Source organism: Eupeodes corollae, chromosome 2 (assembly GCF_945859685.1).
Source record: "Eupeodes corollae chromosome 2, idEupCoro1.1, whole genome shotgun sequence".
Taxonomy (NCBI): Eukaryota; Metazoa; Arthropoda; class Insecta; order Diptera; family Syrphidae; genus Eupeodes; species Eupeodes corollae.
The window spans coordinates 86,540,140-86,552,453 of NC_079148.1; the positions used below are offsets into that span (position 1 = coordinate 86,540,140).

At 32.7% G+C, this 12,314-nt stretch overlaps 1 protein-coding gene across 4 annotated transcripts in view; it reads left to right on the top strand.

Moving 5' to 3' along the window:
- The window catches only part of LOC129944407 (uncharacterized), a 34,588-nt gene that overhangs the window by 17,039 nt on the left and 5,235 nt on the right, over window positions 1-12,314 (top strand). For 3 of the 4 annotated variants that reach the window (XM_056053807.1, XM_056053808.1, XM_056053809.1), the window contains exons 7-8: window positions 4,443-5,079; window positions 5,142-5,260. In XM_056053807.1, coding sequence (XP_055909782.1) covers window positions 4,443-5,079; window positions 5,142-5,260 — 756 coding nt within the window. The remainder of the gene's footprint in view (window positions 1-4,442; window positions 5,080-5,141; window positions 5,261-12,314) is intronic. The other variant, XM_056053811.1, reaches the window with a different exon arrangement.

Consider the following 12,314-nt stretch of genomic DNA (forward strand, 5'->3'; position numbering starts at 1 on the left):
ATAGCGGGCATTTGCAAGATTTTTGGTATTAGTATACTTACTTACTTAAGGTGGCGGTACAGTCCTGTGTGAACTAGGGCCTCACCCCACAAACTTCTCCATCTAGCTCGGTCCCTAGCTAGATGTCTCCAGTTTCGCGCTCCAAGTTGGGTGAGGTTACTTTCCACTTCTGCGCGCCACCTGATTCACGGTCTTCCTCTACTGTGCTGTCCTGTGGGTGTGGATATGAAGACTTTCCGGGCCGGAGAATTGGTTTCCATGCGCTCTACGTGACCCAGCCATCTTAGTCGTTGGACTTTTACCCTTCTGGCTGCTGTACAGCTCGTAGTTCCATCTTCTCCTCCACTCCCCTTGCATGAATACGGGACCGTAGATCACACGAAGAACTTTTCTCTCAAAACGACCCAAGGTGCTTTCATCCACTTTTGTCATAGTCCATGCTTCTACACCGTATAGAAGGACGGGGATGGTAAGGGTCTTATACAGCGACACTTTGGTCCTTCGAAAGAGGACTTTTCCACTCAATTGCTTTCTTAGCCCAAAGAAACAGCGGTTAGCAAGTGTAAGTCTTCGTTTGATCTCACCGCTGGTTTTGTTTTTTGCGTTTACAGCAGAGCCTAGGTAGACGAAGTCCTTGACTACCTGAAAGTTACATCTGTCGATGGTGATGTTTGGACGAAGACGCGTCGGTGTTGTAGGTACTTTCTTGTCGACAGCATGAACTTTGTTTTGCCCCCATTAACCGTTAAACCCATGTTTGCCGTCTCTGCCTCAATACTCACAAAAGCCCCATTGACATCAGCATATGCTAGTAATTGGACAGACTTTTGAAAGATAGTGCCTCTAGTGTTGACGTGTGAGCTCTGCACAATTATTTAAAGTACGATGTTAAAAAAAATCGCATGACAGCGCATCACCTTGTCTAAAACCTTTTTTGACATTGAAAAGTTGTGTTAAGTTATTTCCAATATTTATGGAGCAGCGTGAATTCTCCATGGGATGCCAAAACTAGACATGGCTCTATACAGCTCGTACCTGTAGGTGCTGTTATATGCGGCCTTGAAATCGATAAAAAGATACGGTGGGTGTCGATTTGGTGTTTCTGGGGTTTTTTCCAGGATCTGCTATAATGTGAATATTTGATCGACTGTGGACTTGCCTGGTCTAAAACCACACTGATAAGGACCTATCAGGTTGTTGACAATTGGCTTTAGACGTTCACATGTTACGGCAGAGAAGATTTTGTAGGCGATGTTAAGTAGACTGATTCCTATAGTTGGTGCAGTTTAGAGGTTCTCCTTTTTTTCAGCAAACAATACTGAGGTTCCATTCATCGGGCATTGGTATTGGTATACTTTTATAAAAATATGCATTATGGATTTCATTTGTTTGTTCGTATATTTGATCAGACAATTTTTGTATGGCCAGTTATTCATAATGTGTGGCTGAAATTATTTTTTAATTTTAATGAAAATTATTTAATTAATTAATTGCTTGGACGATTATGTAAACCACATTCTCCTCTTAAAGCACGATATGTGGCTGTGGCAGAATCACCATTTTTGTAGTAGGTTTTAACAATTTGTATGCATTGTGCGATAGTTAAACGATTTATTTTCGTAAACAAGTGCATCGACTGACATATTATAATGTAGCCTAAAAATCTAATATGTTATGTTTTCCTTACAACTCTATCAAAAAAAAGATATACACCACTAAAAAAATGCCGTGCACCTGTTAGAAAAAATCACGTATAAAAAGAAGTCAATTCAATTGGAAAAACAGCCACACTTAACAGCAATAATGCAAAATAGTCAAAAACAGTTAAACACATGTGATTACAACTATCCGAGATAGAAACTAAAAACCAAATTAGATATATTAACATTAGTATTCAAAAATAACCATTTTTTCCATTTCCATTTATTTTTTATTTTAAAAACCCACATATTTCCTTGTAACTTTTCATTTATCGTACCTTTGACTTTCAAGTATATTTGGTTTCAGCAACATTGTCTTTTGAATATATAGTTTTTTGTATCATTGGGTTTCGTAACTTTTTCTATGGCAAACCCTGTTCTCAAAACAATCTGATTATTCCAATGGTATTTTCTAAAGCAATTGTAAGATTTTGGGCACTTCAAAATCTATGTAGGAAACAAATTTCCTGGGCTATGACAATAAGATAGTGCAATTAAACGTCTATACATAAACTGCCAATCTTTAGAATGGGTCCTCATTTTGTAACCGATTTTAGTGATACACCAAAAAAACGCATTTTTCAACTAGAAATCATTTCATCAATTTTTTATTTATTTATCTTCTTTGAAAACTAAAAAAAAAAGATTAAAAAAAACTTGAAAAAATATAACAACTCAATATATGCCATAAGCAATTTTTAGAAATTCTAGGCCGGTAGCAAAGTTCCGCCAGCAACTCTCAACAACCTTAAGTTTTCTTTAAAAGAGAAAAATCTGTGATTTTGTATAAAACTTTTGCTTCAAACTATTTCGACTGTAGCAAAATAAAAAAGAACTAAATACAACGCATTATTTAACAAAGCAAGGCGTTCCAAAGAATATGAAGGAAAATTAAACTTTTCATCTGAAAAAGTGGAAAAAATTTTACAGAATGAAGTCCGCAAGAGACAGTCGACCGAAGCACTCAAAAAAGTTAATTCTTAATGGTTCAATAAGGAGCTATTTACTTTTATAATACAACAATAAATAAAATCATAAATTGAGTGGTCAATTGGGAGCTAGAGCCTAGTTACAACTCTCAGCCATCCTTGGGAGCGAGCAATGTTGTTAGGAATGGAGACCTATAGTTTTAAGAAGAATCCGAACGGCTAATTTGAGGAAGCACTTTTCATGACAAGAATTACTCTTGGAGAATTTGTCAATTCCTCGCAAGAGGCAATACCTGTGAAAAAACTTTAAGATGGCACCAGCAAGGGTCGAACAAAAGACCTCTGGTATGACAGTCCAACACATTAACATCACGCCACGGATAATCGACACAACAATAATGAAGCGAAATAACTACAAGTATCAAACGGGCATTTTCAAGACTGGCAAATATGATAACATAACCTTGGGTTTTCCATACCCTGTTTAAACTTCTAAAGTTGTTAGAATTTGAATTAAATGAAACATTTTGAATTTTTGATTCACTGGACTTTAAAAAAAATCAAAAAACGATTGAGTATACCTATGTATGTGCTAATGTTTATAAAGGTGGCATACAGTTTAAAACAAGGTTTTCTAAATGTAAGCTATAAGCTATGCTTGCTATTTTGTTTTACAGGAGCATTAAAAAAAAATAAACTTAGCTTATGTTTGAAACCAACACATGACAAAAATACTTTATTTATCCCGTCTGCATGGAAAGTGAGTGTAAACTAATTAGCCCCAACCCTCAGACTCACTCGAGTTAATCTCGAGTTATAGCGTAGTAGAAGAAGATGGCGCAAAAAATCAGGTAACGAATTTTGGCTTGTGCTGATGACCAAGGTCACCTTTATTTAGTGTGTGATGAACTGGCACCTTATATTGTTTTCCGATGTAATATTGTAGTAAACTAATAGATTACATAAACCAAGTAACACTTATCTATTTTCTAAATTAATAACTTTATGTCGTTTCTTAAATTCAAAGTACAAATTTATTTGCGGGCAAATTATGTATGTAGATTATACTTTAGTAATTATTGTGCAAAAGCGAAGAAGTGCTAGTTTTGAGTGATTTTTGGGTTTAAATTTTCAAACTAGATTCAGCAAGATAAGCTAGAAACATAAATCAAAAAAATCGATTATAGTGATTGCCGCTCAACCTTGGATTTGGCACAATAATATTTGCTATAAAAAGTCTCATAGTAGGTAGATAAATAGTTAAAAAGATGAATATGCAAAATGTAACAACATTTTTTTTTCTTCATAAAACAAACCTTGTAATTTTACGAGAGCAATAAATTATGATAAGCTGAACTAATAGGATTAGTCAATGTCGTGAAAAATGCTCGAATTGAGTTCCTCGAACAAATCACCGCCCATTGACACTAAAATACCTTGATACCTTAGCCACACTTGGAGGAGTGTCAATTGTATTAATTTAAAGTTCACTTAAACCAGGAAATCTTTGAATGTTATGCGATTTTTCAATAAATTAATCCTAACACCACTTAACTTATTTTCTTTTCTTATTGTTTTTTACTTGAAAAAAAAACATACAATATAAGTGTATGATGAAGAAATTAAAAATATACTAATTAATCAGATGATACTGAAAACGCTCTTGAATGTATTTTTTAACAAGATATAAATTAAGAGAATTAATATTCGAAAAAACATTGCAAGTTATGTACATACATAAATCTTGTATGTTAATAAATGAGATCAGTGCTTCGTAATAATTAATATTCAAAAAATGTATTTTTTCTTTTAGATTAAAAACTCAAACAGTCAAAGTTCATTATCGGCTGTAACATTGAATCCTAAGAGCGACATTGGTCCTTTTTTATTAGATAAATCCATTTCTTGTGCCAGTGGGATAAAAAAAACGTACGTCCAAAATGTTGATGGGGAAACAAATAACGCTTTAAGAAATCATGATAAAACAATACTTCCAACAATAAAAGAAAACCTGGTTGCAGAAGAATCCCCAACAACACCTAATGAGGACTGTTTGAAGGCAGTACACGGAGATCTAGCGGCGGCGGAATCTGATAGAATTAAATTAACCTCGAATTTTTTAGAACAATCTAAGAATATTCAATTTTGCTCATCAGATTTCGATTTTGAGTTTAAAGTCCCAGCAGTAGTTCCAAAACCATGTTCATTTTTGCAATCAAAACAAAAGAAAGTCAGTCATTACGTTTCGGATTGGGTTAAAAATATAACGTTTAATGATAAAACGGCAGAGATTATTGTTCCTGTATCTAGATTTAAAGAACTCAGAGAATCTTTTGATCGTACAAAAATGGTTGGAGCTGAAGATAAACAGTATAATAAATGTTCTTGTTCTAATGAATTAAAACCTTCTATTTCTAAAACTCCATCTGATGATATACTTTATAATAAGCGTAAGTAGTGTTTAGTGAAATATTTGTGTATTTAAAAAGAATTGACAACTTTATATTTCCAGATATAGTTTTCAATACAAAACTGTTAGATCCACATTTAAAAACCTATAAAAATACAAAAGCGTCTGGTAAAATTGCGGATGCAAAGAAGTTCAAGCCAACTTATTTGGAAACAGATGAAGTAAGTTTATTTTTGTGTACTTAATTTTATGTTTTCCAAGTCATGTACAAAACATGGGTATAAAAAGTAATCAAAGTTTTGTGTCGAAAATGTCCGCTACAAACAAATTTTTTTAGCAGAAAATAACTTAAGTATTTTGTTCTCAGAACAAGCCTTTAGAAATTACAGTGGTTTCAAAAGATGTCAAATTTCAATATCAGCTAGGTTTTACATTTCGCTTTCACTGGAAAAGAAATCGAAATCGATTCAAAATATAAATTGTAGTTCTAAAATTAAGTTAAGAACTCCAATTTAATTTTGTTCGGACTTAAAACGAAGTGAATTTTCGTGTTCTAAATTTCGATATTTCCGATTTACACGTGATTTAAATTCGACCAGAGTAAGATAGTGTGATTTGATTTCGACAAGAGAGAATTTTTTTTTTAAAGTAGGATTTTCGCCTGAGGGAAACATCTTAACTTCTTTATGTAATGCATTTGGTTAGTGAGAAGTTGAATCTTAAAACAGTTGCAGAGTAAAACAATTATAAACTATTAATTTATTTATACAAATTATACCAATCAACTGAATTATTTATTGACTGATGTGATGTAAGTCAGCTTCTTTAATTTCACTTGAAGTGATTTCGAAAAGTATTCGAACTAATGGTAGAATCCTGAAAACAATTTCACTCGATTTTCAATTTAGATTTCGATTTCCTTTCACTCGATTCTGGGAACATAGCTATACGTATTTTTCACTACTGTTTATCATAACATTTTTGCTTAACTTCCGGTCAATTCCATTGCGAATCTTATGTAAAGAAACATTTAAATAAATTTACATCAAAACAAGAAATGCCCTTATTCGATTATGGGAGTAGGTTTTCGCTAGTGCCTAGAAAGTTGGCCCTTAATTTTAAAAACTCTATAATTCCCTGTAATGAAAAGCTATACGGGTATCTCAGAAACCGAATTTCTTTGGACGGTTGTGGCTAAAGGTGAACTGATGGCAACTTATTTAATAATGATTTTAAATAATATTATCGGAACAAATATTTTGTGCAAATGTCGTGTTGTGATCGAAAGAGGTAAATGGGAGTTGTGTTGGGTAGTAATAAAATCGATAGATGTGATCATCTCGCGGCTGACATAAAATATAAATTTATAAAAAGTGATTTTTTTGCTATTATCTTTTTGGCAACACTTGTTTAAACAGCTGACGCACGTTTCGTGTTTTGTTTCACTGTCAAAAATCTTCAGTTTGGTCTATAATTTAACCATGAATCGTCTTACAAACGAACTACGCTCACAAATTATTCAATTTTATTATCAAAATGTGTGACTTGTTAAGAAAGTTCAACGCTTTCAAATTGTGTTGTTGAATGATGCGAATCGTAACGTACCTGTGAATGATGAGCGCTACCGTGAGCTAATATCCTTTTGTTTGCCAAAATGCAAGAGCTTGACTTGCATGACATGTGGTTTTAACAAGACGGTGCCACACAGCACGCGCAACAATGGATTTATTGAGAGGCGAGTCAAGTGAACATTTTATTTCACGTTCGGGACCGGTGAAATGGCCGCCTAGATCGTGCGATTTAACGCCTTTAGACTATTTTTTGTGAGGCTATGTTAAAGCTCATTGGAAAACAACATTGAAGCATTTATTGGTGATATACCGGTCGAAATGTTGGAAAGAGTATGCCAAAATTAGACTAATCGGATGAACCATTTGCGTCGCAGTCAAGTTCAACATTTGGATAAAATAATCTTCAAACATTAAATTAAATGAACTTATTATCGATTCAAAAAAAAGATTTCATGCATTTTTCTGGATTGTATGTGTTTTTTTTTTTTGAAAAACTTTCCTACAGCTTTTAAAAAATCACCCGTTAGTTATTTTAAATTCAGAAGCTTGATATTTCGGAGGAATGACAATTAAAATGAACATTAAACTTACGTCGAGTTATAGAAAATAAAGAAACGTAATCTTTCCCAAAGCAATTAAAAGTAAATCGCATAATTCAAGAACTGATTCGTTAAGATAGATATTTAGAGTTCACTGAAATGATGCAGAGAATAAAAGACCAGGTAAGCAGCAAAGTTTCTATTTATTTTGATGAGATTGGTTCTGCATCCTATACGTTTAAATTGGGTCTTAAAACCTCGCAAAATGTTTGATTGCGATCAGAAAAAAGGGTCTAACGTTGCGATTGTCAAAATGTGTCTTCATTAAAAACAGTATGAAATTCCTTGAACATGAGCTTGATGCAAATGGTGTGAAACGAGGGCCAATGAATGTGACTGAAATAAGAACGTTTCTAAGTCTCACTGTGTTTTTCCTTAAATTTGTAGCTAGTTAAACTGGCATTGTGGTGCCTCTGACGCGTATGATGAGGAGGGACTTAAGTGGTCAACCGATTGTGAACAGGCGAACATGAAGTGTTAGAAGCTATTTCGTATTTCAGCCGAGCATGTAGAAAATGCTAGTTATGGCCGTAGTCGAAGCTTGTAAAAGATTTTGTATATATGTACTTCACAATAGTCACTGACTGTTCTCCAATCTCAAACTGAAAGTCAACTAATCCACTTATTCCACGAATAACTCGCTGGTTACTGAAACTATTGTATGTATGGGTTTGATAGTATGCATCAACCTGGAGAATCTTTGTCAATGCGATAAGCCTTGCGCCAATAGAAAGTTTCAAAAGAACCTGATATGTTGGTACATGCATCATGTCCATTCAAGCCCCCCCAAATTATTGCTTATGGACAATGTAAAAACAAGGCCCTGAACTATTGCTATAAGTCGAAGTGATGAAAGAAAATATAGCTTTGAGTCAAAGAACTTGAACTTGTTCATGATTTTTCATTATGAGATATTGACGGTTAAGCATTCGAAAATAAGTACAAAGGGCACAAGATGTCAATATTCTTCGATTCAACCAATATATTTATGAAGATATCGATGGCTCGAGATTAAATTATTTATTAGGCTGTACTTTCAAGATTGTTTTGTTTCGTTATATTAAAGTTTATTAAAAAAAAAGTTGTATTAACTATTTTAAATCTAAAATTTTAAAATAAAAAAAGTACGTATACGCCTGAGTATACCTTACTAAATATTTTCTTTATGTGAAGTAACCATGATCACCTTTAAAAGTCTATACACATGTTTAAAGAAGTAATCTAAATAATAGATAATTACTTTAACAAAACGAAACATCGTTCTTTGTAATGATGAACAAAAATTGCTGAAGAAACGTTAGAAAAGAAGTTTTACTTCTGTTAAACTTGAAAACGGCAATGCTTCTGTCTAATATGTCTTATATTCATAATTGGTGAGTGCACTTAGTTCCTTGGTTTACACACGCGATAGGTGCTTGCAACTCTAATGACTGATTAAAATTAATGTAACAATCATAATTAAAATACAAACTTTTGTGAACAAGACTAGCTCAAATCGATGTTTTCAAAAGATCTGAAAAAGAAAACTTAACAAGTGAGTTTAGAAGGGTTGAACGTTCAAAAGTTTCCCATCTTTATAACACTTTAACACCATTAAATTTGTTCAATTGGAGGATTTTTAAAACCCTCACAAGAGGTAGTACCCGTGAAAGTACTTTTTAAGTTACACAGTCATCGATTGAACCCAAAATATTTGGCGTGACAGTCAAAGACACTAACCTAAGCATCACGCCACGGGCCCTACCGCATCTAGAGTGGTAAACACGAAAATAGCAGTAGTTAAATAAAAATGAAGTATTGCTTTCCTACTCTTAGTTCTGAACTCACTCATTAAAAATGAATGCAGTCGGCTTAAGATAAAATATCAGTCAGGAGAAAAAAGAGCAAACAATTCTTGATCATAGAAAAACAGTTACGTTTGCTTTTGTAGATCGTATTTCAAGTGCATATTAAAATAGCAGCGGTCTGTAAAAAAATGATTTTTTTTTTTAATTTTCTCAAAAATCATTTTTAATTAATGGGTATCCTGAATCAAATTGTTTTAATCAGGAACTGGCTTTTTAATAATCGGTTTTCTTTGTGTATCACCGGCGAGCAACGAAATTTAATACTTTGGCTACGCAGAGAAGAGAAATCTTAAACACAGATCCAGCGTAATTTTTCATTTTCCACCAAAATGATAACCAATGCTATAAAATATATGGATGTTTTTCGTATGATATATGGATGTTTTTCGTATTCGCCCAATAAACAACATCAATGGGATTATGGACCAAAATGTGAATTTTGACATCTTGGGAAATATCATGTTACCATACTCAGAAAAAAAAAATACCAATAGAATGGGTCTTCCAGCAAAACAATGACACAAAACACACTAGTCGAAAGATAAAGGAGTAATTTCGGTCCAGTCCCCTGACTTGGAGGGACCTTAAAGTAGCTGTCCAATATGCCAATCCAGCCAAAAACAATCAACTTTGGGCAGAGGTTAAAAATGCATGTTATCGAATACCAGCGTTTGGTAGATTCTATGCCTCGGAGATGTCAGGCTGTTATTAAAAATCGAGGAAATTCAACGAAGTACTAACACAGAATCTTTTTTTTTTATTATTTCCATTTTTTAATATCGTATAATAGTGATATAATGTAAGCCTAATTGAGACTAACACTGCTATTTTAATGTTACCTTTAAAAATGTAACTCTATTTTATGTAAGTTGAAAAAACGCTGCAAATAAATTAAGCTTTTTATTATTTACCTTTTTAAAAACCTTTAGAACTGTTTTTTTTAAATAAATTAAAATTGCAAGTTTTGTTTCAATATTTCTTTTTTTTTACCTACTGCTATTTTTCAGATTAATTTCTTGTCGTGAAACTATAGACCTGTTATTAGTGATAGCCAAAAAAATTTCGTGCAAAATACTTCTACAGTTACAAATGTGTTTGGTTTCACGTCTTTTTGTAGACTTCCTTTACGACCATAAGGAGAGAGATTGGGTGTTTACTGATTTCAGCAAGAATTTGACAAATTGCGTCACAAAATGCTACTATGCATGATTGGCATAAGTTGCCACAAAAGGCTAGAGCGAAAAGTCTAGGTTAAGACTAGAAAAAAATCGTATGAGAGGTGGTCTATTTTTCTCCGCTTAGGATTTTCAATTCAACAAAACAAGTTGACAATTTTGTTAAATTGAATACTCTGTACACAACACGAAATCTAGCTCATACAGCATTTTTTTTATTTGCTTAAAAGCCTTTGCAATCAAAATGAAAATGCACAACTGGGTTGCACGAACTTGCTCATGTGGATACATGTCTGATTACAAAAAAAAAGAAAAAGTTTTTAAAAATTTAAATGCCGTTAGATTTCTAAAATTGTTTTTTATAATCGTTAGAGCTTTATTTTAATAATTTTGTACGTATATCTACATACAGTTGTGTTCATAAAAATAGCAGTGCTCTCTAAATAAAACAAAAAGGCCTTCAATATCAACGTTATAATATATTTCATTAAACTTCTAATAACAATCTAAAATATTTTATTCATAAAAAACAGAAAATAAGTATAATTGATTTTTTACCGTTAGCTTTGTCACAGTAACAGTCGTTTTTTAAATATATGGCTGTTCATAAAAATACCAGTGCATGACAAAGTACTGGATCTATTAAGTAAGAAGTAAGAAAAACTGTAATAAGTTATATGAAAGTATACAAATAATGTTAACTTACAATTAGTACTTTGTTGCATAACCATTGTTTTTTATGACATAGGGTAACATAACGAGAATTTTCACATAGTCGGTTGCATCCCTTATACCCACGATAAGATAAAAAGGCCCGACCCCGTTATATTAAAAGCAAGCCCATATCATTATTTTTCCTCCACCATGCTTCACTGTATTTATAGTATACCGTGGATCGATTCCTGCATTTTAGGGTCTTGTCACATATTCCCGACGACCCTTGGACCCAAAAAGAACGACTTTGCTTACAATGCTCCGCAGAACATTGCTCCATTTCTCTTTTGCCTAATCTCTGAGTATTTTTTTGTCAGTTCTTTCAGTAGTCATCCTTTTTGGTCCTAGCGTTTTCGGTTTATTTTGCCATTTTAAGGCGTTACTGACCATTTTGGTGAGCAGCCTTGGCTGTCTTGAATATTTTGGTAGATTTTTTCTGCCAAACGTAGTTTTCTAATAAGTTTTCGAGTTTCTTCGGTGCAGTGTCTTGACCGTCCCATTGTTTATTTTTGAGTTTATATTTATTAATTTTGTATGTGCTAGTTTGTTACAAATACTAACACAAATATGAACACTCTTTATCCAGAGAGTTTGAAATAATTGGCGTTGACCTGGAAAAAAAGGGTATAACTTCAAGCTCAAAGTCTCTAATATAAATACGAAATACCGTTAGATGCAAGTTACATGGTAATTTGTTTTGTAAGAATTTCCATTATTTAAATAATTGACAATCTAATTAAATGTGACCAGCACTGCTAGTTTTATGAACACAACTGTATATATACAATTTTTCAATTTAAGTTAAAAAAATATTTTTGGTATAGAGTTATTTAGAGCTTATTATTATACATTTTACATTTCAAATTCGTTAGAAAATTGAATTGACACATTTTTGAGACATCGAATTTCGAATTTTTTTTTATTAAGATAATGAACGAGCTTGTGCAGAAAAAACGATTAAAATCGGTTTATTAGCTCTTGAGAAAACTTTGAAATAAATTAACGGTTAAATTGGGGTACCCTCTGGAGCAATACAAAAATATACATTATTTTCTATAGAAAGAAGTTGAAAAAAAAAAATGTTTAGAGAAAGTTTAATAAAGGTCTATTGGTTCGTTTTTGAAAAATTTAAAATTTTCAATTTTTGACAAACAAATTTGTCTATAGACTACTGTTATTTTTAGTCTTAAAATAAAATTTAAAAAACTCCTAACTCGAATCGATTTAAAACTTTAATTTCCAAATTTGAATTCATTTTTCCCAATGGTTTGGGTTAAAGGGGCGAGAAACGACAGATAGAAACCTTTTTCGACCATCGTAATGTAATGTTTGATTAAAATCTAGAGTTCGAAATTTTGTACGAAGGCAA